General features: G+C 37.5%; 1 protein-coding gene and 1 pseudogene across 2 annotated transcripts in view; both read left to right on the top strand.

Annotated features, from left to right (window-relative positions):
• The window catches only part of LOC116661550, a 29,586-nt pseudogene extending 19,375 nt beyond the window's left edge, over positions 1-10,211 (top strand).
• MINDY3 (MINDY lysine 48 deubiquitinase 3) overlaps positions 1-27,615 on the top strand; it is an 85,637-nt gene that overhangs the window by 26,638 nt on the left and 31,384 nt on the right. For both annotated transcript variants that reach the window (XM_006180408.2, XM_032473847.1), the window contains 3 exons: positions 454-533; positions 14,429-14,499; positions 19,602-19,682. In XM_006180408.2, the coding sequence (XP_006180470.1) occupies positions 454-533; positions 14,429-14,499; positions 19,602-19,682 (232 nt within the window). The remainder of the gene's footprint in view (positions 1-453; positions 534-14,428; positions 14,500-19,601; positions 19,683-27,615) is intronic.

Raw genomic sequence — 27,615 nt, 5'->3', positions numbered from 1 at the left:
TACTAAAATTGGTAAGACAGTGAACGATTATTAACATGAGTCCTTCCCTTTAGATCTTTCTGCCTCAGAGGTTAAAATTCACATATCTTCCATCAAACACCAAATAATAACAATTATATATGTATTTTTAAGATGATTATAGATGTTAAGTAAAGTATCAGTCTAAAATAAGTTATTGCTTATTTTTTTATCCATTTAAATTTGACATTTTGGATAAAGTTGTTAAATTTATATGAATATTTGGAACAATAGATACCGTTGTGGTGATAAAATAAGTGATTCATTTAGCAAGGTGCTTGTTTGGTGAACTGTGTAAAATGAGAACTCTAAGGTTTTTCTAGTTTTTAAACAACAGTTTAATGTAAAAAATCATCACTTTATGCCTTATAGGAATCATTTGATTTGAAAATGAGTATATTCATATTTTAATTGCTTTTTAATTTTTATTAATAGCCAAAGTTTAATTAACCTCCTACTGACGGGACATGCTGTTTCTAATGTCTGGGATGGTGACAGAGAGTGCTCAGGAATGCGTAAGTATATTCTTGGTTGGGTTTATCTCCTTTATAATTAATATTTCACTAGGATGCAGTTGTTCTTCATCTGTTTGACGGCTCTGCAGTACTTAGGGGTTAAGATAAATGCTTTATCATAGAAGACTCCCTCACTCTTTATAATAGAAGATGATTCCCTCCCAGTTTTCAAGGGGCTGTAATGTGAGGAGCATAGACTTTGGAGGCAGACAAACTTGGGTTCAGATACCAAGTGTATGGCTTCAGTCAAGTTCCTAACTTCTCAAGCCTTTAGTGTTCCCTAGTTTCCTATAAAATTAGGTTATAGGACTAACTTCTTTAGAAAAAGTAATAGATAGATCTCTTAATATATGTAAAGTTAGTCTGTATTATCCAGTGGTATCTGTAAGTCTGGAGCACTATTGCATTTTGCTTAAAATTGAGGAGAATTAAAAGTGTTGTGATTTGAAATATTTGCTTAAAAAGTCTAGTGGGTTTTCCCTGGATTACTTTTCATGTTTATAATTTCCTTTAAAATGCTGGGCAAATATAATATTGTCTGAGGATTTTAAACCATCATCAGCTCCATTTTTGGTCTCAGTTATTTCTTTCCTGCAGCTTCATATGTTGCCACGGATGTTGAAGTGAAATACCTTTGGCCAATTCATCTAGTTAAGGAGAGCTGATACATAGCTCTGGAAAAAAATTCCCTTTAACATATTATTAGTGGATCAGGTCTCAATTCATTTATTCACTCATTCAGCCTATATCGAATAACTACTAGGTACCTCCTCTTAAAGTATGTAGTGTAGGACAGGAAGCACCGTGGCTCCTATGGTTCACAGGGAAATTTACATTTTCTTATATAATTAGACAAAACTGTCATCAGATGACAAGCAAATATTGTGATTGAGGAAATAATAGTTACTGCTTTTTGCTCCCATTTAAATGAGTGGATCTTGTTCCTAAATTTGAAGTTTTCTCAAGTTTTAGAAATACGTATAGTTAATTAACAGAAGTATGAAAGGATACAAGATTAAGGGGAAAAAAATCAGTAAAAATGATAGAATTTCAGAATTAAAAAGCACCTTAATACAATCCAACCCTGCATTTTACTGTTTAAGAAATTTAAGAGCTACCCTGCCTTACTACATTAGAAATAAATGCAAAATTATTCACTGAGTGATGAGGTTAGAATGAGAACCTAGTTTAGGTGATTTCTGATAAAGGTCAAAATATAAACAGTAAAATTCAGGGACCAAAACACCCCTCAGGTTATCTTGCTCTTTTAAATTGGAGGTACTGGGGATTGAACCCAGGACCTCATGCGTGCTAAGCATGCACTCTACCACTGAGCTGTACTCACCTCGAGCCCTCCCTGGTCTTGAGTCCTCGTTCTGATTGATAGCTGAAAGTGTTTAACTCTGCCAGTTAAAAGTACGTCAGTCTCTCAGCTCTCCTCGGCTTTTCCCCGTCCAGCCTCCCATAGGCTTTTCGTTGTGTTGTGCACTTCATTTATAGGATAGTAGTCAGTTATCCAAGCTTAGGCTTTTGACATGCACAGATTCATCCTTTTCTGTTTCTTAAAAAAATTAGCTTGCAAGGCTATTGCCTTGCCTTGGATCTTTTTAAGTATAGTTTAAATATCAAAACTAAGCAGTGACTTTGAAATAATTGTCTTGGAAAAGAAAACAGGCAGGATACATTCCTTGTATTTTTCCTTAATCATTAGGAACGTTGACTTGAATCTGTTTTCAGTCACCAAAGTTAAAAATTATACATTCATTCAGCGTTTATTGGATATTTTTTTCTGTCTGATAACATGAGAGGAGGTTATGATATGTATAATATACAAAGGAAAAATATAATGTTACTAGTTTTACAAATCTTTAGGCAAGCCACTTTACTTCTCCTGGCTTCAGTTTCCTTATTTATAAAATATGGGGGTAATGCCTTCCTCAAAGGGATGTTGGATTGTAAGGGTTAAGATCAAATTTCTAAAATGTCTCAACTGGCCGATGGTAAGAACTTGGCTTTCCCTCAGAAGAGGGAGACAAGAACATGCATGCAAATAACTATAATACAAACTGAGTGAAGTGTTTTGAAATAATAAAGTATTATAGAAGTTCAGGGGATGGAGAAAACCTTTCCCACTGTGCTTGCCTTGGGGTAAGTGGATAGCCGTTAAGTAGGAGTTAACATTTTAATTGGCCAGATAGGATGAGTGAGGGGGAAGGAATACAGGTTGTGTCTAGGGATGGAGAAAGATCAGTCTTATTAGAGCCATATGTCTTAATCCCTGCTATACATCATCACTTAGGGAATTTAAAAGTAAGTTAATGTTCAGGCCCCAGCTGAGAATAAATAAACAAATTAGAATTTCTAGGTAGTGGGGCCTGGACGTGATAATTTTAAAATTACCCCTAGGTGAACATCTTTGCCATCATTACTTCAAACTCTTTCTCAGATAAATTGCCTATCTCCTCATCACTTACTTCTTCTTCTGGGATTTTATCTTGTGTCTTCACCTGGGAGATATTCCTCTGCCTCCTCATATTGTCTGTCTTTCAATTTGTATTTTTAGGTAGGTTACATTTATCGACCTTGGAGAAGTGGCCCTCTGTGGGAGACGTCCTATGCGTCCCAGCAGGACACTCCTCTCTTGTCACCCAAGGGCCAGGGTCCAGGTGGTCCCAGTGTAGAGTCTGGCCTGTGTTTGTGGATTCCTTCCACAGGCTTTGGGATTGTTGTTTTCTTATTTCTGGTATGTGCCCAGGTGGATGAGGCTGGACTAGAGGCTTATGTAGGTTTCCTGGCAGGAAAAGTCAGTGCCTGCCCACTGCCTGGTGAAACTTGGTCCTGGACCTCTGGTGGGTAGGGCCGCGTCTAAAGGCATTTGTGGCTCAGGGATTCTGCTGATGGGTGGGGCTGTGTTCCCACCCTGTGTGTTGTTTGGTCTGAGGCTTCCCTACAAGCTGTTGGGTGGGGCTGGGTCTTGGTGCCGGGTCTTGGTGCCAATGATACAGTCAAGATGTCAGCCTCCAGGAAAGCTCATGTAGATGAACACTCCCGGAAAGTCCACCACCAGCTTTTTTGTCCCCTGGGTGAATTGCAGCCATCCTCTACATCCTCAGGAGACCTTCCAAAACCAGCAGGCAGGCCTGGCCCAAGTTCCTAAGAAATCATTGTCTCGGCCCTTGGACCTGGCACACATGAAATTCTGTGTACACTTCCCAAGAGAGATAAAGCTCATTTGTAAATAGCAGAGCTGTGATTTGATGAACCACAGTGGTCTGGTTCTGTACAACCAGAATACTTACTTAATCATCTTGACATACTGCCTCTTACAGTCCACTTAAAGAGTCTTGAGTGTGGTAATAATAAGTGAGATGATGTGAAAGAAGTTTATATAATTAAATTTCACAGTAGCCCTGAGAGGTAGTTATTTGCCTCTTTTATAGAGAGATGCTGAGATTCAGAATTTAATCCAAAGATTCTTGTCTGTGGTAGAGTTAGTAAATGAGCCATGTTGTATCTCTCATTCAGTGAGAATGAAGGCTAAGAATAGGTAATGAAATTAGCACTTAGCAAGGTCTTTCCTTTAAAAGAGCAATTGAGATAGAAACTGTATCATAGGGGGTAAATATTTTAATTAATGTAGGCAAGGAAATGTAGGAAAGAATTGAAAGAGAGGAGTTCATTGCCTGGTCATAATAAGGCCAAGGGATGGTACACATAGGTTTTGTTTTAAGGAACAGAAGTCACCTGAATCATTAGGGAACCACTTTTAATAGAAGAGACAATAAAAGGAGTCAAGAACAAGAATGACCTTGCAAAGATGCGCCATTCTTTTAAAACTGGGGGGGGGGGGGGGGGGAGGTGTTGAAAAAAGAAAAAGTCATTTTTCAGATCTGAAAGATTTAAATTGGGAGAACTCTTGGGATTTTGAAGTTGCTGAAAATAAAGGGACGCAGATAAAGTTAGAAGCATATAAAGGATAGAAAGGGTTTGAATCAACTGCTTTAAGAAGGAATATCAAAATGAATTATGAGAGAAATTTTTAAATGTGCAATCAGAATGAAGAGCTGAGATGAGGTTACATAGAATTATTTACAGTGGATCCAACCAGCAAAACTTACAGTCTGGTCTTTTTCTAGTGATAGTCATCAGTCTGGCAGTGGGAAAGAAAATGTGTATTGTGTGTTATGCAGGAAAGGCCAAGAAGGTTCAGTGAAAGATAAATAAGACAGTTTTCTCTTCTTTATATAAAGGACAGCAGTGCTTAATCTGTTATATATGTAATAAACATATTTTTCCTCAGTTTGTCTTTTGCTCTTAGTTTATTTTTGATGAACATTTAGATGGTTACCATTTTCAAACATTTAGATGGTTACCATTGCAACTGATTCTACAGTGAACATTTTTTGTATATGTCTTTCTGTTCATAGTCAAGTTTTCCTGTAGGATAGATTCCTGAAAGTTAGCATGTGTGTTAAAAATGTAGGCTTCTGGTCTTTTTTTTTTTTTAATAATAGCTTTTTTTTTGAGATATAATTCACATACCGTATGAATCTCCTATTTAAAATGTACAAGTCAGTGGTTTTTAGTATGTTCTTAAGAGTTGTGAAGCCATCACCACATCAATTTTAGATAAGTTTTTTCACCTCCAAGAGAACCCTTGTACTGACTAGTAGTCAGTCCCTTTCAGCCGTTAGCAACCAGTAAGCTACTTTCTGCCTCTATAGGTTTGCCCATTCTGGACATTTCTTGTAAATAAAATCGTGTAACATCTGATCTTCTGTACCGGCTTATTTCACTTAGCATAATGGTTCATCCATGTTTTAGCATGTACCCACATTTCAGTCCGTTTTACTGAACAATATTTGATTGTGTGGTTTATACCACATTTTCCTTATTCATTTGTCAGTTGATGGACATTTGGCTTGTTTCCACTTGGCCGTAATGAGTCATGTGGTTAGGAACATTTATGTGCAAATTTTTGTGAGGATATATTTTTGTTTTTCTTTAGTATCTTCCTAGGAGTAAAAATCCTGGGTCATATGGTAACTCTGTATTTATTTAACCTTCTGAGAAACACCTGTTAAACTTTGACAAATAATGCCAAATTACTTTCTGAAATTTGCTTTACCAACTAGAAAGATATAAACTCACGCTTCCAACATGGAAGAGAGTTCCTGTTTTTCTGCATCCTGACCAACAGTCAGAACCTTCCATCTTTTAATATTTTGTCAGTTTATTGACAATTAATAGCCTAATTAAATTCACGTTTTTCTGATTCCTGGTGAGCCTGCACTTAATCATTTTTTCATACATTTGTCAACTTTTAACATTTCTTCTGGGAATTGTCTCTTCCTCTCTTTTGGCATTTTCAGCAGAGAGGTTATTTTTCCTTTATTTACAGTTTCTAGGAGTGCTTTATAAATTTTTAGTTCTTTGTATGTTAAATCTGTGTTGTAAGTATTTTCTCTCAGCCTTTTCTGTCTCCATTAACTTTGCCACTGGTTATCTTTTACATACCAGAGCTTTTCATTTTTATGAAATTAATCCTCTGTTCTTTTCTATTATGACTTCTGTTTTGCTTTTAAAATTTTTTCTTGTATTTGTTTTATGTTTCTCTTGCCCCAGGTTAAAACTAATATTCTCTAGTATTTTCTTCAGATGCTTTTGTAGGCTTTATTTTTTTTTATGTTTAGCTCTTTAACCCGTCTGGATTATTTATTTATGAGTGGTGTGCGGTAGGGATCTACCTTTTTCCTTTTTTTCCCAAAGAAGTACCTAATATCCTAATTCTAGTCAATTCTCCACCGATGTGAAGCACATACTTCATCAAATGACACATTTTCCCACACCTGAGTCATTTTTTGGAGTCTTCTTTTCCACTGATCTCTTTGTGAGTTCTTATGTCAAGACTATACTGTTTCATAGTTACATAGTATACTTCGATATTTATTAGCATGTTTCCTAACATTGTACATTTTCAGATTTATCATAGTCATTTCCACACTCTCCATTCCAGTTGACCTTTATTTTCAGCTTTTAAGTTCTGTTTTTAAAAACATCTCTGAAGATTCTGATTGAAGTTACAGTAATTACATTTGTGTATTATTTTAGAGAAGTGACATCTTTACAATATTAGGTCTTCCCATCTAGATTGTTTTTAATATTCCTAATTGAAAGTACATATTGTTGATCATATAGGTCATGTAATTTCTGAATTCATGTGCATTATTCCACCCCAGCTGTTAAACCTAGCTCTTGCTTCTGTAGTAGAATACAAATAAAACTGCAATAGAACTAGTCACCAAAATCATTCTTGCCCACACCGTTGGTCCTTCCTAGTGAGTAGCATGGCATTTTAAAAACTAAATCAGATATTCTCTCACTTAAAATCATTTGATGGCTGGCTTCTGTATGCACTTAAATAAAATCCGAACTTCTTAGCAGGGCTCTCAGATCCTTTTGTGGTCTGGCCCTTATTAACCTGCCATGTGTCTTCATCCTTTACCATTGCCTATATTTTGAGCTGAGGTTTGCTTTGACTTTGTTTTCCTATAGTTCAGTCTTCCATTGGCCTCCTTTCTGTCTTAAATGAGTCCTTCTCTATTTGTATACCCTGTTTTTGTATGTATTGTACATATATTGCTTTCGTATGTTTATTTGATGATTATTTTTATTTTAATGTTTTCTTCCTTTCATGGGATTAAAATAGAGTCAGCTTTTATAAATCAGAAATCCACATTCTTCTTTGTTCTGATAGAAATCAGTATTGCAGTCTATCCAGGTGTAGTTAATTGAAAGTTGATAAACTCATGATACATAGACAATGAAAATCTGAACTCCACAGATGAAGAATTCATTTTGAAATTTTAGTATTTTTAAGTAATTGATATGAATTATGATTAAGTTGCTCAGTGCTGTACAAATATGGAAAGTATTTGGTTTATCAGCATATATGTGAGGAAAGATCAGAAATGTTTATGTTCTCCGAATTTTATTACTTGTAAAAATACATTAAATTAGCTGGAACTAAGTTGTCAGATAAAATGCAGGACTCTTAGTTAACTTTGAGTTTCAAATAAATAATCATTTCTAGTGTGTTTCATATAGTATTTGGACTATACTTATACTTAAAAGTTATGTTTTATATCTGAAATTTAAATTTAACTGGGCATCTTGTGTTTCTGTTTGCTAAATCTGGCTGACCCAGCTATATGACAACTCTGTAGCAACCTGACTTCCTAGGAATGCAACAAACAACCACTAAGTGGGTTTTAAAAATAGATCCTCACGCTGTGGTGGTGGGGGGAGGGTATAGCTCAGTAGTAGAGGACATGCTTAGCATGCACTGAAGTCCTAGGTTCAATCCCCAGCACCTCCATTAAAAAAAAAACCTAATTACCCCCCCAAAAGGCATAACCAATAAAGAAGAGAAAGGAAAGCCTTCTAATATTCAAAACACATGCAGGTTTCTAAATAATAATAATAATATGAGACGCTCGGAACTGCCGACTGGAGAGCTACCCGTACAGGGCCGGCGGCGGGAGCGGAGTGGGTCGGCAGGCCGAGCCGGGCTGGGGCCGTGTGGGGGCCGGGCCGGCGGACGGCGGGACGGGCTGCACCGTGAGCGCCTAGGATAAGGCGGTGGCCGAGCGCCCCAAGGTGATGGACAAGAACCTGCGGGAAGGCAGGCTCGGGAGGTGAAGTTGCTGCTGCTGGGTGCTGGGGAGTCAGGGAAGAGCACCACTGTAAAGCAGATGAAGATCATCCATGAAGATGGCTATTCAGAGGAGGAATGCCTGCAGTACCGGACAGTCGTCTACAGCAATACCATCCAGTTCATGATGGTCATCGTCAAAGCCACGGGCAATCTGCAGATTGACTTTGCTGACTCCTCCCGAGCGGATGACGCCAGGCAGCTGTTTGCACTGTCTTGCATGTCTGAGGAGCAGGGTGTGCTCCCTGAGGACCTGTCCTGTGTCATCCGGAGGCTCTGGGCTGACCGTGGTGTGCAGGCCTGCTTTGGCCGCTCGCGGGAGTACCAGCTCAAAGACTGCTGCCTACTACCTGAATGACCTGGAGCGCACTGCACAAAGTGACTACACCCCCACGCAGCAGGATGTGCTTCAGACCCGCGTGAAGACCACGGGCATCCTGGAGACACACTTCACCCTCAAAGACCTGCACTTCAAGATGTTTGATGTGGGTGGTAAGCAGTCCGAGCGGAAGAAGTGGATTCGCCGCTTTGCGGGCGTCCCAGCCATCATCTTCTGCGTAGCCTTGAGCGCCTATGACCTGGTGCTAGCTGAGGACGAGGAGATGAACCGCATGCACGAGAGCATGAAGCTGTTCGACAGTATCTGCAACAAGTGGTTCACGGACACGTCCATCATCCTCTTCCTCAACAAGAAGGACCTGTTCGAGGAGAAGATCACACACAGCCCCCTGACCATCTGCTTTCCTGAGTATACAGGGGCCAACAAGTACGACGAGGCAGCCAGCTACATCCAGAGTTAAGTTTGAGGACCTGAACAAGCGCAAGGACACCAAGGAGATTTACACGCACTTCACGTGAGCCACCGACACCAAGAAGGTGCAGTTCGTGTTCAACGCTGTCACCGACATCATCATCAAGAACAACCTGAAGGACTGTGGCCTCTAATGAGGGGCAGCGGGGCCTGGCAGGACAGGCCACCGCCAACTCTGCTCCCCCCACCCCCTGAGGAAGATGGGGGCAAGAGGACCACGCTCCCCGCCTGTCCCCCTGGCCGCTTTTCCTCCTCTTTCCACTCTATGTGCTTGGCTCCCCTGTCCCTTCCCTCAGCTCCAGAGACTGGGGGAAGGGGTTGCCACAGGCCTCTGTGTTTGAAGCCCGCCCTTGTCCCAGGTGCAGGGAAGGGCCATGGGTACCCTCTCCTGTCATCTCTTATGGTTTTAACCATCATCTTGTTCTGTAATGGGGGAGGGGAGCACATACTGAGTTTCCCAAGGCCTGTGTTTGGACGGGCACTCAATTCTCCGGCCTGGGACCCCTAGCTTCACCCAACACCAGCCCCTGACCCAGCCCCAGTCCAGATGTTTACACGGAGCTTCCTGCCCGCCCACCTGCCCCCCTCAGCCGCTCGGAGGCCCCAAAGGAAAAAGCACAAGAAGCGTGAAACGCCACCATTCCTGGAGACCACAGTCCACCTGCTAATTCTTATAGCTTTTTAAAAAAATGAAAGTCAAGAGAAAAAAAAAAACTGCAAACCTAGAAAACTTCTTAGAGAAAAACTATTTAAAACTGTCCAATCCTGACCAGTGCCCACCCAACCCCTTTCCAGTGATTCTGTGCCTTGAATGTGTCTTGTGTGTTTACACCCATCCCTCTGCTGGTTGCCCCCTTTGTGGGCGGTGCCCTGCCCTCCACAGAATTGGGTTCCAAGGGCTGTTCCAGACAACTGCCAATGTCACTGAGGTCCTGCCCCCGCGGCCCTGGGCCCTGGCTCCATTAACCTAAATGTAGCTCCTTAGTGCTAACCTAGGAACCGCCGCTGCCTGCTGACCCCTCATGCCCTCGCCCCAGGCCTGGGTCCTTCAGCATTGAACACTTCCTTGCTTTTTTCACGTTTTATGAAATTGTTCACCTGGTTTGAAATAATGTAGAAAGAAAGAAGATAATAATAATAATATGAAAAAAAATTCCTCATTTCAAAAACAGATTTCACAAAGTTCATGTCTCAGATTGTATGTACCTTTAACCTCTAAGTGAGATAACCACATCTATTTTTTTTTTAATTTTAGATATTCTAACATTTGTGTAAAAAAGTTCTTTTTTTCTTTAATTTTTTTAAACTATAGATTCTACACCTTACTGACTCAAGGACCCTACATAATTTCATCCTAGCTTATTTTTTCAGCCATCATGAACCTATGCTGGAACAAAATTACGCTGCTTGCTTTCATTTCTTTGTTCATGCTACTCCTTGTGCCTGAAGACCTAGATCCTTCCCATCTGTATTTGTCCAGTTCCTCAACTCCCACCTTGTAGGCCCTCCCTTCCTGATTCTCACAGCTAAGGGAGACCAGCTTGCCCTCTGAGCATTTTGACTTTGTAACGCTTACCACGTTCTACTTTTATCATCTACTGGTTTGTTTCTCTTTTTTCTGGGGGGGGGGGATAAATTTTTTTTAATTGTAGTAAGACCATTTAACATGAAATCTACCCTTATGATGAGTTTTTAAGTATGGTATTAACTATTAAAACAAAGTTTTACAGCAGATTTCTAGAACTTATTCATCTTCCGTAACTGAAACTTTTTATCTATTGAATAGCAGCCCCCTATTTCCTCCTCCTCCCAGCTCCTGGCAACCAACATTCTACTCTCTGCTTCTATGAGTTTGATGATTTTCAGATACCTCATGTGAGTGGAGTCACGCAGCTTTTCTCATTCTGTGACTGGCATATTTCACTTAGCATAAAGTCAGCAAGGTTCGTACCTATGCCACAGATCATATGACTTTTTTGTTTTTTAATCCTGAATAATACTCCATTGTATAGATGTACCATAATTTATCCATTCATTAGTTGCTAGACATTTAGGTTGTTTTCAATTTCTTAGCTGTTGTGAACAGTGCTGCAATGATCCTCGGAGTGCAGATACCTCTTTGAGATCCTGATTTCATTCTTTTGGATTAAATACCCAAAAGTGAAACTGCTGGATCATATGGTGGTTCTATTTTTAATTTTTTGAGGAACCACCAATCATGGTGGATTTCCATTTTCCATTCCCACCAACAATTTACAAGGATTCAAATTCTACACATCCTGGCCAACGCTTATCTTTTGTGTTTTTGATAATGGTTATCCTAACAGGTGTGAATGATACCTTCTTGTAGTTTCAGTTTGTACCTCTTTGATTATCAGTGATGTTCAGCATCTTTTCATACACTGTTGCCATTCGTATGTGTTTCTTTAAAGAAATGTCTAAGTCTCTAGCCCATATTTTTTTCTTTTGGGGTTTGGCTTTGTTTTGCAGGTTATTTGGTTTTTTGCAGCTGAGTTGTAGGAGTTCCTTATGTATTTTTGGTATTAACCCCACATCAGATATGCAGAGAGGCTGTTTGCTTATTTGTCTTCGTATTCCTGGTGATATTTGTATGTCTGCACTGTTTAGCATGGTGCTTTTCAACACTTGGTACTCAAGGTATGTTTGTTAAATAAATGTAAGCAAGTTATCTCGTTTCCAAGGCAGCATCAAGTTTGAAAGGCCACAGAATTTCTGTAGACACCCTGAATGAAGTGAGAAGTGATAGTTGAGGGTGGAGGAGCAGGGTATAAAAAAGCAAACTTGAATATAAAACTCTGCATTTAGAGGCAGTCTCACTGACTGAACGAAGTGTTGCTAGGCACTGATCATGATTAGTCTTAAATGCTAGGCTAAGAAAACGAAGCTATACAGAAAAGTCTAAAATATGACATACTCATTAGAACTTTCTGCAAATTTCTAGATTTCTTTGAGACTTACTGAGAAAAGTCTTGTGTAACTAAATTCTGTAAATTTTAATATGTGCGAATAATATATTCTCACTATAATTACAACTTTGTACAACAGTAACTATTCTTAATGATGCACTTTAGCTATCTAATGAAGATAAAAGTAAATATTTATCCTATTTAAGAAAATAAGAGTAATACATTTTTAAAATGTTACCATCTAAACAGCATGCCTAAACGTGATTATTGACCTAATCTGAATAATTTATTATCTAAGAATTATGAACAGCTAATTTGCTATATTTAGTAGCATGATATTATAAATATACATTTGTTTAAAATTCTAAGGAAATAAATGATGTAGTATTAAGTCATAACACTAGGTGGTGGTAACTGATTTTAGAAATTGAAATGTGAAAATGTTTCTTAACATGTATTCTTTGAACTTGAAGACATTTAGTACTGCTTCTGTTTCAGAAGGAAGAGGACGGAAAAATTTGAAAGGCTATTTGGGCTGCTCACCCTCACTCCTTTTTCCTTTGAACACTGTTATCCGGTGATTCTCCAAGTTTTTTGATCTCATGCCCTTTATACGCTTAAAAAAAAAATTATTGAGGATTCAAAAAAACTTTCACTTACTTGGTTTATAGGAAAATAATGATCACTGCCATTTTGTCAAAGATTAAGACTGAGAAATTTTTAAAGATTTATTAATTCATTTTAAAATAACAATAACACAACCATTATTTTGAATATAAATATTTTAATAAAAAAATAACTATTTTCCAAAATGATAAAAAAAAACTTTAGTAAGAAGAGTGACATTGTTTTAAAATTTTGCAAATGCCTTTAATGTCTAGTTTATTAGTAGACAGCTGGATTCTCAGATCTGTTTATAGGTTCAGTCTGTTGGGAATAACATATCATTTAGCCTCTGGAAAACTCCACTCTACACTCATGAGAGAGTCAAGAGTAAAGGCAATTACTGCCTTCTTTATGAAAATCATTTTGATTTCATGTAGTCTCCAAAAAATCATGTGGATCCCTAAAAATCCTCAACTACATTTGAGAACTACTGCTCTGCCTCCTCTGTGCCTGTTAGTTAAAAAAATATAAACTGTATGTATACATGTCTTCTATTAATTTTGAATTTACAATTAGAAAGCCTTAAGCAACCAGTTCTTGGTTTATACTATCTGGATGTTGTACTTAAGGATACATAGAAAATATTTACAACAAAAACTACTAAGTTACATCAGTTGACAAGAAAAACATAATACCCTAATAGAAAAAAGGACAATACATGACCAGAGTGGCAAAAAGATGCCAAGTTTTATGTAGGCATTGTGTTTAAAGTGGACCTAATTTTTACCTGAAGAAAATGCTTTTTAGAAATACATATGGACCCAAGTTACTTTTATAGTGATACTTAATGTACATGAGCTGAAAGCTGTACTCTTTTCATAAAGATCTTTATTACCATCACAGTTACATCTTATGAAATAATCTTTTTATTTCCTATGCTTTTTCTATTCTTTCTTACTCATTTCCATGTCAGCTCTCTCATCTGTATGCTGACGACTCCCAAAGCTTTACATCCAACCCTGACCTCTCCCTGAGCCTTACTTCTAGTTGTGTATCCATCCTTAGCTAGAAGTCCTAAAGTTACCTCAGTTGCAGCTTATCTAAAACCATCTTCTCTCTCCATACCACTTCAGAAGCTACTTCTTAATTCTTTCTCTTAGTTAATCATGATTTATCAGGTTCCCCAGGCTAGAAACCTTAAAAGGAAGCTTTGGCAAATTCTTCACCACTTAAATACATTGATTTTTCATACTTTTTTGCCATTTCCTCTACCTTGAATTTTCCTCTTATCCTCTTCTTGGCTTGGAAAATCCCTACTACATATGCTTCAAGATTCAACTCAGACACTTAGGTACGCCTTCCCTATCACAGTGAGCAGATGCTCTAACACAACTATAAGATAATGTGTGTGCCTGTAAACAGCACAAGTGTTTTCATCTATGTCCTTTGATAAGCTCTTAGCCTTTGAAAAGCAGATAGCATGTTCTCTTCATCATTTCCCCAGTCTTAAGCATGCTGCTTGTGTTTATTTATAGGAGAGAGGGATGGTATCCAATGTCCGTCGAAACGTAACATTGAATATAAAGTTTTATAAGTGCATTTTAATGTATATCTGAGTTATCACATACCCACTGCCTGATTGAACGGTATTTTATAATGAGTAGTTCTGTGATGATAACTTGATGTGAACTCTTAACAGTAAATATTTGCTAGGTTTTAAAGTGTAGTTTCCTGTAAAAGAAAAAGTTTCGGCGTAGAATATGTATGTACATACATATATTTACACTGAAGTGCTTTTCCAATTTATATACTAATGCAAAACGCTATTTTGTTACAGAGCTTCTTGGTATTCATGAACAAGCAGCTGTGGGATTCTTAACACTAATGGAAGCTTTAAGGTACTGTAAGGTAAGTTAATTTTCAAGGTGCTTTGCGTGGGTTTTATTCACATACCTACTGTTGTGGGTAGCATTTTTCTCCCATGACAACACATTTTAGCTTACTACTGTTGCCATGTCCTCTCAGCTACTTTCTGATCTCCCTTCCTGAGCTGACAGGCTTATCAAAGGCAGCATTAAGCTGGGTGATCATCTGAGTTTCCGATTTTTGAAGCTTTTTCCATTTTGAGGGTAAGGGGCAGAACCCAGTATGAAGTAATTTATAAAAATAGAGATATCTATGGCTGCGCGGCTGCATATTCTTTTACCTCAGGTAAAAGAATGTCCCATTTGTTCCTCGCTAGCAGTGTGCTTCACTGGAACAACTGGTAATACTTTATCAGGCAAAGAGAAAGATTTGTTAAATGCCTGAAATTCTTTCTTTTGTCTATTTCATCTGAAAAATGATTTCACAGCAAAAAAAGAGAAGCATTTCACAGCATTAAACCCTTTAATACATGTGCTAGGGTTAGCAACTGGCATGAGACTCCTCATTTTTTGATATATGTCTCTGCTTTACTGGACAATTTAAAATAACTATTGGATATCCCAAATAGTTTTAAATGGAATTTAAATCACTAATGATTTGCACTTAATAAGATGCTCGGATTTTGGAGAAAGAAAGTTCTCATGTTCTTTTCTATTCTAGAATGGTGGTTCCATAGCAGTGGTTTCTGGTGGTGGTGATTATTTTTAGTAACATTAACAGTATTTTCCTTCTTTCCTTCCCTTTCCTCCCCTCTCCTCCCCTCCCCTTTCTTCCTCTCTTCTCCCTCCCCTTTCTTCCCCTCCCCTCCCTTCCCTTTCCTTCCCTCCTCTTTCCTCCCCTTTCTTTCATTCCCCTTTCCTCCCCTTCCTTCCTTTCCTTTCTTGTTTACCAGACAGCGTTCCTTTTTCAAGACAACACTTAGACAGGAGTAATACACACGTGATAAACAAGTTTCTCCTGTCTTTATTCATTAGTAGTGATCATACTATCAAACAGTAGGAACTCTTATATTTTCAGTGACTTTAATTACACAAGCTAAAGCTATTTCAAGGCAGTCTAGTGACCAGAGAATCAAGTTGTGTCCCTTCCTCTCCAGCACACCAACACACAAACATTCACGTATCCTCAAAGTGTGTGTGTGTCTGTGTGTGTGCACACATAAAAAATGGTAACTATATAGAGACAATGGATATGTTAATTAGCTTTTTAGAGTGCATACATCCAAACATCAAGTTGTACATCTTAAGTATGTACAATTTTTATATGTCAGAGATTTTTCAGTGAAGCTGTTTTCTAAAAAGTGTGTATGGTATGTGTGTTGCAAGAGGATAGGGTGTGAAGATGATAGATTTTGAAATCTTCACCCTTTGGCCTTAAGGCCCTGATGGTCTGGATTCTGTCTGTCCTTCAGAGTTGCATTGCTCTCTCTCTGTTTGCTGTGGTCCAGCCACACTGGTCTCCTGTCAGTTTTTCATACACGCTAAGCCCTTCCCTGCCTGATGACTCTTTGACTTGCTTTCATTTCTGCCTGGAATCCTCCAGCTCTTTAATGGATGTCTTACTCTCTCCTTCAGGTCCTACTTCAGACGGTGCCTCAAAGACCCTTTCCTTGACCTTTACCTCCATGACCCTTTTTCACATTATTTCATAGGAATACTCACTTTGTAATGATCCTTTTTGTTTACTTACCTTTTTTTAATCTTGAATTTATTTTTCCATTGTTGTCCATAATGAAGTATAAGCTCTTTGAAGGCAGGCACATTGTCTTTCTCAGTACATCTTAGGTACTCAGGAAATATTTGTTGAATGAATGAATGGATAATTTCACCAGAATTACAAGCTTTTCTAAAATAGGTGCTTTTGCTTTTCTTTAACTGTTAGATAGAACAGAGGAGTGTCTGTTTCTCCCCAAGATCTTAGCAGAAAGTCGGTAGCTGCTGCATATTCTTCTGTTACTGTAGTATTATTACTCTGGTGTTACTGTAGTTTTACTGCTCCAGTGTTCTAGCAGGAACTGTGATGTTTTCTAAGATTAAAAGATAGTTTTTAATGACGGGGTTCAGCACACTGACACTCAGATAGATGAAAGGCAGAACTCTTTGTTACTTACACTTCCAAACAAAAGAAAGCTACCAAATCGGGCCAAAGAGGAAATGACACCTGGGTGCAGGGCAGCAGCAAGCTGCAGCCCTAGGAAGTTGAGGTGGGAGTTGGGATGGTAACTATGTTTCATGGGCCCTTTGTGGACTGACTGCCTTGAATAGTTTCAGTGAGCTCTGGGGCGTGGGAGTTGTCCCTCCTTGTCTGGTACCTTGCTCCAGGGCGACGCACAGTGGCTGGAGTATGGGGGTCCCATCAGGGAGGTGGTTGGGGTTTTGACTTAATCTGTCTTTTTTAAGGGAATTGACCAGCCCCTAGTCAGGCCTCAAAACGCAGTTAAGATAGTGATTTTAAAAAAAACAAAAAACAAAAACCTACCTATTACACTGTGGTGCTCATCTGTATATAACTCTAGATGTCCTTCTGAGATATGTACAAACATTTACTCTTTACCAAACATTTAGAGAAATGGCATTAAGGAAGTAATTGTGTTTGTATTAGTTTTGTGAATCTGAACAATTCCCTGTTCTTTGATAGTGTAGCAAATTGCCCTTTAGAAATGAAATTAACATTTTGATTACCATTTTGGCCACATGTGTTCATTAACACCCATGACACTGTCTCTCTCACGGACTCTCTAGATAGCTGTCTCCTCCCTCTCTCACCCTGTGTGCGCGCGCGCGTGTGTGTGTGTGTGGACACTTGCATGCGAGATAAAAGGCAACTCTGAGTGCTTTTGGCTGTGCACTTTAAAAAAAATAGATATACAACTTAGATATCATAAAATTCACCATTTTAAAGTGTGTAGTTCATGAGCTTTTAGTATATCCACAAGGCTGTGCAGGTCATCACCAGTAGCCAATTTTAGTATGTTTTCCTCACCCCGTAAAGTTCCTGTGAACCCTTTAGCTGTCACTTCCTCACTCCCCCACAGCCCTTTCTGTCTCTGTAGTTTTGTCTATTCTGGACATTTCATCTAAATGGAATCCTATTAGGATTGTGTGTGTGGCCTTTAGTGTCTGTTTCCTTTCACTTAACCTAATGTTCTCAGTGTCCAGTCATATTTTAAATGTATTAGTATTTCATTCCTTTTTATGACCAAATAACATTCTATTGTATGACACATCAATTTGTATCAGTTTTGTTTATCTCTTTATCAGTTGATAAACATTTCGGTTTCTGATTTTTGTCTGTTATGAATAATACTGCTATGAACATTAATATGTAAGTTTTTTGTGAACATGTTTTTATTTCTCTTGAGTGTTTACCCAGGAGTGAACTTACTGGGTCATATAGTAACTATATGCTTAACATTTTGCAGAACTGTCAAACTGTTTTCCCAAGTGGTGGCACCATTTATGCCTTCTTGATTTATTTATTTTTATTATTATAAAACACTTCATGAGCTCAGCATTTACCCTTTGATCCTAAAGTATATAATCTTATCCTTATTTCTTACTTCTACCTTAATTACACACACATACATACACTCTGACACACACACACACTTCTTCTAAAAGAGTAATTAAACATCTAAACTTTTCAGCACAGGAGGCATGATGTAATGGAAAGCTGCCACATTAGGAGTCGGGAAACCTGAGTTTAATTCCAGCTCTATACTAGTTAGCTGTTTGAATCCAGACCAAGCCCTGATCCTGTGTATTTCTCAGTTTCCGTATGTAGAACTGGAGGTCTTGCACTGAACACCTCTAAAGCTGCTCTAGTCTGAACCTGTGATCAGAGCTTTTCCTTTTTCTTTGTCCTTTTGCTGTGACTCTTCTCTGTTGTCCTTAAGCCATTTGTCCTCCTCGACTGGTTCACTGTTGCCATTAGCACATCCGGCTCACCCCTCCCATCATGGGTTTTACTATCCACAAATACCAAAGAGCCTGTTTCCCACTGCCCTCCTGATGATGTGAATAAATTCCAAATGGTGGTCGGAAATGGGGCCTCCCAGCAGGGTTTTTGGCTGCTTAGGGAATAGTTGGCCCTGACTGCTGTGAGTAGCCGCTTAGAACTTCCCAATTCTAGGGAGCCTGTGTAAGAAAAGAAAATTCTGCAGATTTTATTGGTAAGTTTAGTTGTTTTTCAGTCCCAATCTTTGTCCACCTAAGATTGTGGGTGATTGAGGTGAACATGATTGGATTTCACAAGTCTTATTTGTTGTTGTTGAATTTTAAGCTTCCTTTTTCCTCTATCACACACACAAAAATGATACTCTTAAATTTGGGGTACTATCATTTTTATAGATTAAATATATAACCTTAAAGGCAGGCTATAAAGTATAACTTTTTGTACATTTTAAAGACACTTAATATTGTAAAACTTTGAATTTACCTTCTACCATGAAGAATCAAATGACAGACTTCTTTTATATTCTTAAATGTTTGGGAGTATATATTTTGCTATAGAGAAATTATTATATTGCTCCATGGTCTTTGCAGACAGGGTGTTCTTTATCTTTAGTAAGAGAAAAACGTCACACAAATATGAAGAGAAGCATGAGTAAGAATAGACAGGGTGTTCTTAAGGATTTTTCCTTTTACTTACTTATTCATAAGTCTACTTACTTGTTAATTTTAATTATTTTCCTGATAAAGTAATCATCATCAAGTTTATAGTGTCAGAGTTTGAGATACCAAGCTAGAATTCTAGAAGTGTTCGTTCTACCTAGGATCTTTAGTAAAATCTGAGAATAATTCTTAGGGCTAAACTAATTCCTTTTATCTGTGTTACCTTTGATGATGATGATGATGATGATGTGGTGTAAGTGTCCAATGTAAGCTTATTAGCCCTGATAGTCTTTATAACACTCATTTGGACAGTCAGCATTTGACCTTAATGGGGAAGGCATTCTGGCACAATCCATTATTCCATTTAAATATCAATAAGACACTAGTTATGCTTCAGATATTCATTGACAGATATTTAACAGACAATATAAAGTTTTCATTTGTTTATTTATTTTGTTACATTTGTTCTAGGTTGGTTCTTACTTGAAATCTCCAAAATTCCCTATTTGGATTGTTGGCAGTGAAACTCACCTCACCGTATTTTTTGCCAAGGTATGCTTATAGCAGGATTTTTTTCTTTTAAGTATGACATTAGACAGATAAATAATATAGGTCCATATTTAGTTTGAATCTTTGTGCAGACTTCAGTGTATTTCCTCTGACAAATGGATTGTTTCAAAATCTAAAAAATTAATTCTGAAGAACATAACTGTTGTATTGCTCTGGTTTGGGGATCACTTTAGTAAAATCTGTCATGATTTAGTTATAATTTCTTTATCTTTTCCAACTTAAGAACTTTAGCTTTTGATTTTTTTTCAGGAATCTCTTGTGATATGGTGAAAATAATTGAATTTAAAAGTTTTGGGTTGATCTTTTGTAGAGAAAATCTTACTTATGTGACAAAATAATTTTAGTTATAACATCTAGGAAAATATTTTTAAATCTGTTAATAGTTTAGTGATATAGAAGTCCAGTTGCTCTTTTAAGAGGGAATATTTCCTATAGTTTTAATATATATAGTTACCATATTGAAATAGGTTAAATGCATTTGAATATGTTTATTTTAAAATTCTTAAACTCTTTCTAAGTCCCAGCCTTTATAATATTTCTTTCTCTTTGAGTGGCTAAGAGCATTGAAGCCAGACAGCCTTTATTAGAATCTCAGCCTTGCCACTTCCTAACATCCCTCAGCCTCTTTTCTCATGTCTTTAAAATAGTTTTAATAATAGCACTTTGCTCTAAGAATTGTTGTCAAGCTTTAATATAAAGCATTTAGCAGTACCTAGTACAAGTTGAATGCCCAGTAAATCTTAGCAGTTGTCATCATCATCATCATTGCCTTTTTCGTTTTCCTACATTTATTATATATTTTTGGTATGCCTACACGGAGTAAAAGGAGAAAATATATGTAATTATATTTTTGAGGTTTCTTAATTCTCTTGCACTTTCCTGCTTACTCAGCATGATTTTTCAGCTTATATTTGTTAATGTTAAGTTTGTATCTGTAAGAAGTATGAATTATATAAATTGTACCAAAGGCTGAACTGACAGTGCTGTTTTTTGGATCTTTTATTTATTGCTGTATTTACTTTTATTGTGCTGGCGAATATCCAGCTAGTAGATGTAGTGAAACACACATACATACCGTTCCTTAAACAGAAAAAGCTGTAAAATACAACTCTACAGGTACAGACCTTTCTGATTTGTTACATTTCATCTGACAGCTTTGCTGTTAATTTCCCTCCTGAAGTAGAGAGGAAGAAGTTAAAAGCAAAATGTAAACCAAAGAAACTAAAACGAATTCCTGAGTGAGGATTTCATCATTTGACTAATTTTTGTGTCGTGTTACAAATTTCCAGAAAAGGAAATCAGTTCCATTTCACATACAGAAATGTATTTTCAATCCAGTTATTAATCATTTTTATCACCAATCCTATTCTTTAGCAGTAGGAAAACTAACAAATGCTCTGAAGCTATGTAAGCATCAAATATAAAAGGTAATAAGGTGAAAATATTTTAAATCTTAAACTTTATGATTGATATTTGATTAATGAATTTGTTGTCAAAACAGCAGAAGAGGTTTCACAGGAGGTTAACACAAAGAACAGTGTCAGTTGACCTATGTAAACACACACGCTTTGTGTTCAAGCCTTGAAACGTTAGGGATGTTGAAAGAGTCATGGGAGTGAATGAGACCCACCTTTCTGTGAAACAGACACTTCTTACTTGCCTGTCCTGGTCTTCTGTGTTGATCCCGTAGCACTTGGCCCATCGGGCTGTTGCATTTACCACACAGTGCACAGTTGCTCCTTCCCATGCCTTTTTCTGCATGGCAGTGGTCAGCAGTGAGCCTTGTCTGGGGCGGGGACTCTCTCATTCATCTCCTTTTCCATAGACCTCAGCCACAGGCAGTGAAAGGTTGAATTGGAGCTATGAGGTACATTGAAAAACAAAAACCCCTGCCACACCAGTTGTAAGCCTGACAAAACAACTCAGGGTACACCATGGAAGTCAGTCAGGGTTTTTAAATCTGTCTTCATTTATTTGCACCCCTGAACTACTACTAATCCTGATAGGAAGGTGCACACACACGCGAAGTGATCAAAGAGACGTTTGTGGTAGGATAGTAGGTTCTTTAACTATTATATATAATAACAACCATATGTTTCAGGTATCTTATCTCTCTTTAAGAGCTCTTAAATTTTATCCTCATTATTATTATTCCGTTACTTACCGTTTGCATTTTCCATATCTGGCATATAGAATGACATAGTGTGGGGGTTCGTTAGTTTAATGAATAAAGCCTTTACACAAATTTTCTATAGTTGGGTTCCAGCGACATTTATAGCTTCTAAAAATATTTTTTCATGACTCATTCTGAAGCATCTTAAAAGCCTGGGTACTTCCTTTTCAGTGAAGTTTAGAGCAACTGAATTTGGATTGCTTGAACATGTTATCTTTAAAAAGAGTTGCAGGTAAATAATTTTTTGTTTGAAATAAAGTATTATAAAACTGGAAGAACACAAGTGGTAAATGACATTGATAATACTTGATAACATTTACTGGGTCCAACTTTAAATTTTTTTCAAGTAAAGTATTTATGTAGTCTTCACGGTATGGAAAATACTGTGTACATTTTGCTGTTCTTCACATTATAATGGGATCTATTATTTGGTCATTCTTGAATATTTATATATTAGAGCAAGTAATTTTGGCTGTGAGTTTATTTTTATTATTATTTTTGATTTTTGGTTTATTTGATTTTGGTGGGTTTGTTCACTTTATGTTCCTGGCCTGAAATAAACAACACAGTTTTTTGGGGGGGGGGGTTGGGGTTCTTTTCCAACCCTCCCAGGAGCTTAATGTAAATGTTGATATCTTTTTCTATGAAACTGGTGTGTTTGTCCGTGTATGTATTTAATGTGCTGACTTCTTTGAGCTGATTATGATAAAGTAAAAACGCATGTTTTAAGGTCACAATTTTCAAGGTAGTCCATAATTCGGCATTGTTAGATGCCTTTAAAAAGCAGTAGACCTGTTTATGTATCTTACACACTGGAGGTGATAGTAGTGGCAGTTCCCTTCCTTTAATTTTATACCATTTGTCAAATATTTACAGGGTATATAATAGGTGCCTGGCATTATGCCTAGCTCTGTGAAAACGGTGGTGAGCAGAAAGAGATTAGGCGCCTGGTTTTATGGAGGTGTGCATTCTAATGAGGGAGGCATTAATCAAAGAATCACACTTAGAAAATTACAGCTGTGATGGGTGCTAACAAAGCGCAGGTCTGGAAAGCTAGAAGGGAGATTAGGAACGTTTCCTTGAAGAACTGATGTCAAAAATGAGCACTGAGGCATCAGTAAGATTAAACAACAGGAAAAGGAGGGGAAAAGAGCATTCCCTACATAGGAAATAGTTGGAGCAAGCAAACAGCGGTAGAACAAAGAGCTGTGTGTGAACAAATGAAAGAGAAGAGCAGGAGCCCTGAGAACTGGGGGCAGGGACAGGAGGTCGGAGGAGGCTGCAAAGGTAGGCAGCCCACACGACTCTCTTCCAAGAGTACTGACAGCCACTAGACTTTAAAAATCCATGGTGGGAGTAGTTTGGGAGAAGATAGGAAGGAAGGGAACAAGACTGAAATTGCACTTTGAAAAAATACACTCTGGGTAATTGGGAAAAACAGACACACTGAAGGATAACCTGGGGAGGGGGTAAACAAGACGTGTAATTTTCCTGGTAAGCAAAGAATGTAGTTTGGTCCAGGGTAATGATGGTAGAGATGGATAGAAGTACAGTCGACCCTTGAGCAACACGGGTTGGAACTGAGCGGGTCCACTTATACACAGATTTTTTTCAGTAGTAAATACTACATAATCCTGGGTTGGCTGGATCTCTGGTTGCTTGAATGTTTGGATACAGAACCACAGAAAGAGGAACCATAGATACATATGGCTGACTCTTAAGTGACATGCAGACTTTCAGCTATACTGAGGGTCAGCGCCCCCATCCCCTGCATTGTTCAAGGGTCAACAGTGTATAAACTCAAGGGATTTATTCCTGAGTTAAACTGACAGGACTTGGTGAGAGACTGGCCTGGATAGGTGAGGGGTGAGAAGTCTAAGGAGACATATGTTTTTAACGTATGATCAGATCTTAGAGACTCGGAAAGAACCCAGCGGCTTTGCTCTTGCTGAATGTACCCCTTGATGATTAAAGCAATTTCTTTTTCTTTGGGCAAATTGACCAGGTCAAAAGGAGGGATTAAGATACTGCATGCAGTTTGGGATACCTCAGTGGAACCCTGCCAAATAATCCCACAGGGAGGTTTATTTATAAGTCCTTCCCACATAGGCAGTGCATTTTAGTTTCTCAAATATTAGCAGACCACCAAGGATCAGACATTTGAGGAATGCTTACATAAAGACCAGAAATCAGAGCAAATAGGGGAAAAGGCACTCAAAAAAATAGAGACAGTGTAGGATAGTGTAGGGATAAAAAGAGAACGTCAAAAAAACCCAAAAACCATAAAAGAAATTATATCCACAATACTATGGAGGCTGTGAGAAGAGAACGTTTTGATCAACAAAAGAGAAACTGAAAACTTACTAAAAGAATTGAAAGACGCACTGGAAAATTCTCTTTCCTAGATCATTGCAGTAGCTCCCTAACTGACGACTATGCTGTTGCCCTTGGTGGAGCTATAGTGTCTTCTCAATTCAGCAGCTCAAATGAGCCCATTAAAATGTAAGTCACTTCATGCCACTGTCCTGCTGAAAACCCTGTCAAATATTGGTATAAACGATTCCTGCACTCCTTCAGGTCAGCATTCAAGGGTCATCTCCTCAATGAAGCCTTCCCTGGTCATTGTTTTTTAGAAAAGAAACCCTTTTCATTAACATTCTCCCACTCACTCTCAAAACTAGATATTTTTTAATTAATTATGTGAAATTCACATAACAAAATAAGTCATTTTCAGGTGAACAATTGAGTAGCATTTAGTACATTCACAGTGTTGGGTAACCACCACCTGTATCTAGTTCCAAAACACATTCATCATCCCAAAGTAAAACTCCGTATCCATTCAGCAGTTACTCCCCATTGCTCGTCTCCAGAACCCCAGCAACCACAGATGTGTTTTCAATCTCTATGATTACCTGTATTGGATATTTCCTATAAATGGAGTCATACAATATGTGACCTTTCTTGTCTGGATTCTTTGCCTGAGTATAATGTTTCTGAGGTTCATCCTCACTGTGGCATGTATCAGTGCTCCATTCCCTTTTCTGGCTGAATGGTATCCCATTGTGTGCATGTGACACCGTGTATCCACTCCTCGGTGGGCATCTGGTTTGTATCTACCTCGTGGCTGTTGTGAACAGTGCTGCTGTGAACATTCCTACACAAGCACTTATGTGAGTCCATTGTCAGTTCTCTGGGAATTTGGGTATATACCTAGAACTGGAATTGCTGGGTCATATGGAAATTTTATGTTTAACTTTTGGGGGCACTGCCAAGCTGTTTCCATAGCAACGCCATCATTTTACATTCCCACCAGCAATAAAGAAGGGCTGTCAGCTTTCCACATCTTTGTCAGCACTTGTTATTGTCCCTTTTTATTATTATTATTTTAATTTTTATGATTATAACCATCCTAGTAGGTAGTAAGCGGTCATTGTGGTTTTGATTTACGTTTCCCTAATGACTAATAATGTTGATCATCTTTTTATGTGCTTTTGGCCATTTGTATTTAGAGGATTATCTATTCAGAACCTTTGCCTATTTTTGAATTGGATTATCTTTTTATTGAATCAGAAGATTTCTGGTTCCTAGGCACATACGGTATATTTTACTCATTTGTTTTATATTTTATCTGTCTCATTAGTAAGCTCTATGGCAGCTGGATTTTTGTCTGTTTTGTCTCCCACTGTTTCCTAACACCTAGAACAGTGCCAGGCACGATGTTCATGCTCTGTACATTTTTGTTGAACAAGTGAACAAATAAATTGGCAGAAAATACTGAAGATTTATTTCATATTGTGATCTAATCATATTGGTACTTGATAAAGGGGGAAAAGAGGGCTTAAGGGTGCTAAGCTGTCTTTGATCATAAGAATTCAATAGATCCCTAAGCTTATAAATCAAGAAATAATGGTTAATGCATGCAATATCCTACATGGAGACAAAAACAGAAGAACTTGCTTTTACTCTTCTGGCTGATCAACTTAAATACACATACATACACAAATTATTTCTCCAGATTAGTGAATAAAAACAATTTTGATGAGTATTTATAAATAAGCATTGTCACACTATGTACTCTATCATATTTAAGATTTATGTTTATGGTTTGAAGATGGATAACAAAATTGTTCCTGTTTAGTGAAATAACTTCTTACTGTATTTTGGTTTTTCCTTTTGAGATGAACAGTTTACTTTTAGGACTCTAAGTAATTACATTTTTTTAAAGAGGTTAGTTTGTGATTTTAAATTTGAGTACCAACCTGTTTAATTTTAATAAAATCATCTGATATTTGAGATGTTCAGTGACCCAGGACTTATTTTTATTTCATTGGAGTCTTCTTCCCAACCCATGGGGAGTCATTTAACACATTTTGTAGGATTGGTAAAGATTTTCCACAGTTCAATTTTATTTGAAAGTCAGTGGTGAAAATAAATTTAATAGTTAACCTTTATGAACAGGTTATGAAACTTCAGATTGATCATTTATAACCATCTTTTTTAAACCAGTCTTTTTATTGATGTATAGTCAGTTTAAAATGTGACAGTTTCTGGTGTACAGCATAATGTTTCAGTCACACATCTACATACATATATGCCTTTTCATATTCTTTTTCATTACAGATACAACCATTATAGATATAACTTCTTTATCTAACCCTCAAGTTTCTCAAATTTAACTTTCTGCCATGTTTTATAAGTAATCTTACTTTTCTATCCAACATAGACAAGGGTCATCTTTTTTATCTTAACATCTGTGTCTGTGAAACAAAAATTATATTGTGCTCTGATATATCTTAGAGAATGTGGTTGAAAAAAATGTATACAAGCTCTCCTATATAAATTGGAGTTTTATACTTAATATTGAGGGGGGAAAGCACGGAATCTCACTGCAGGGACCTTTAGAACTTACTGTCCTCAAGTAGCAGGGTCCCACAGAATCCTGTAATAAGAGGATGTAGGTGAGGTTAAATGCACTACGTAAATGGACTTCTTCAAAGAAAGAAACATAATTTCTATTAAACGGGGTGGAGAATTTTCCACGCTGGCCATCTGAGCTATGGCAGAGTAAAACCTTTGGATCTGTACAGAGAGGGAGGGGACCCTTTGGGCATGGGCAGTGTTCCCAGACATCTTTCCGTGGTACTTTTGATGAGATTAGTTGAAAACTTGCAAACCTACTGCACAAGTAGAAGACATGATTTTGAATTGTAGATGCTTAATGAATTTAGAACCTATATTTAAACTTACTTAATATGTTTTGAATTGCTTCCTTAAATTTTTGAAAAAGAAAAAATATCTTACTATTAAAACAAGTCTGTGTAACATTTGTTTTACAATAGGTTAAATCTTTTCTTCTTTTAGGAGCCAGGCCTTTTCATACTGAAACATAAGAATATACTTTAAATGCCCAAATATTACCTGATAGAATATTTGGACATTTGTCCTGTTACCTTTTTCTACTCTTATCATTTTTCCCTTTGCCTCTTTGACTTCCTTTTTTATATTTGGGTTCTAAGATTAAATTATTTGGCTCACTTTGATCATTTCTTCTTGAGTTGGAACTAATTATGACATTAATTTTCAATGTGAATTCAAGATGAGGGCTTTAAATTTTTAAAATATGATATTTTAATATTTTTAGAATTCTATGTATAAAACAGAGAAAAAATAAATTTGTAGTTTTTGTTCTTTACTGTGCATTTGAATCTCTGGGCTGACAACTGCTGATCCAACATAAAAATA

Source organism: Camelus ferus, chromosome 35, assembly GCF_009834535.1.
Source record: "Camelus ferus isolate YT-003-E chromosome 35, BCGSAC_Cfer_1.0, whole genome shotgun sequence".
Classification (NCBI taxonomy): domain Eukaryota; kingdom Metazoa; phylum Chordata; class Mammalia; order Artiodactyla; family Camelidae; genus Camelus; species Camelus ferus.
This window is presented reverse-complemented; position numbering and strand designations above follow the sequence as displayed.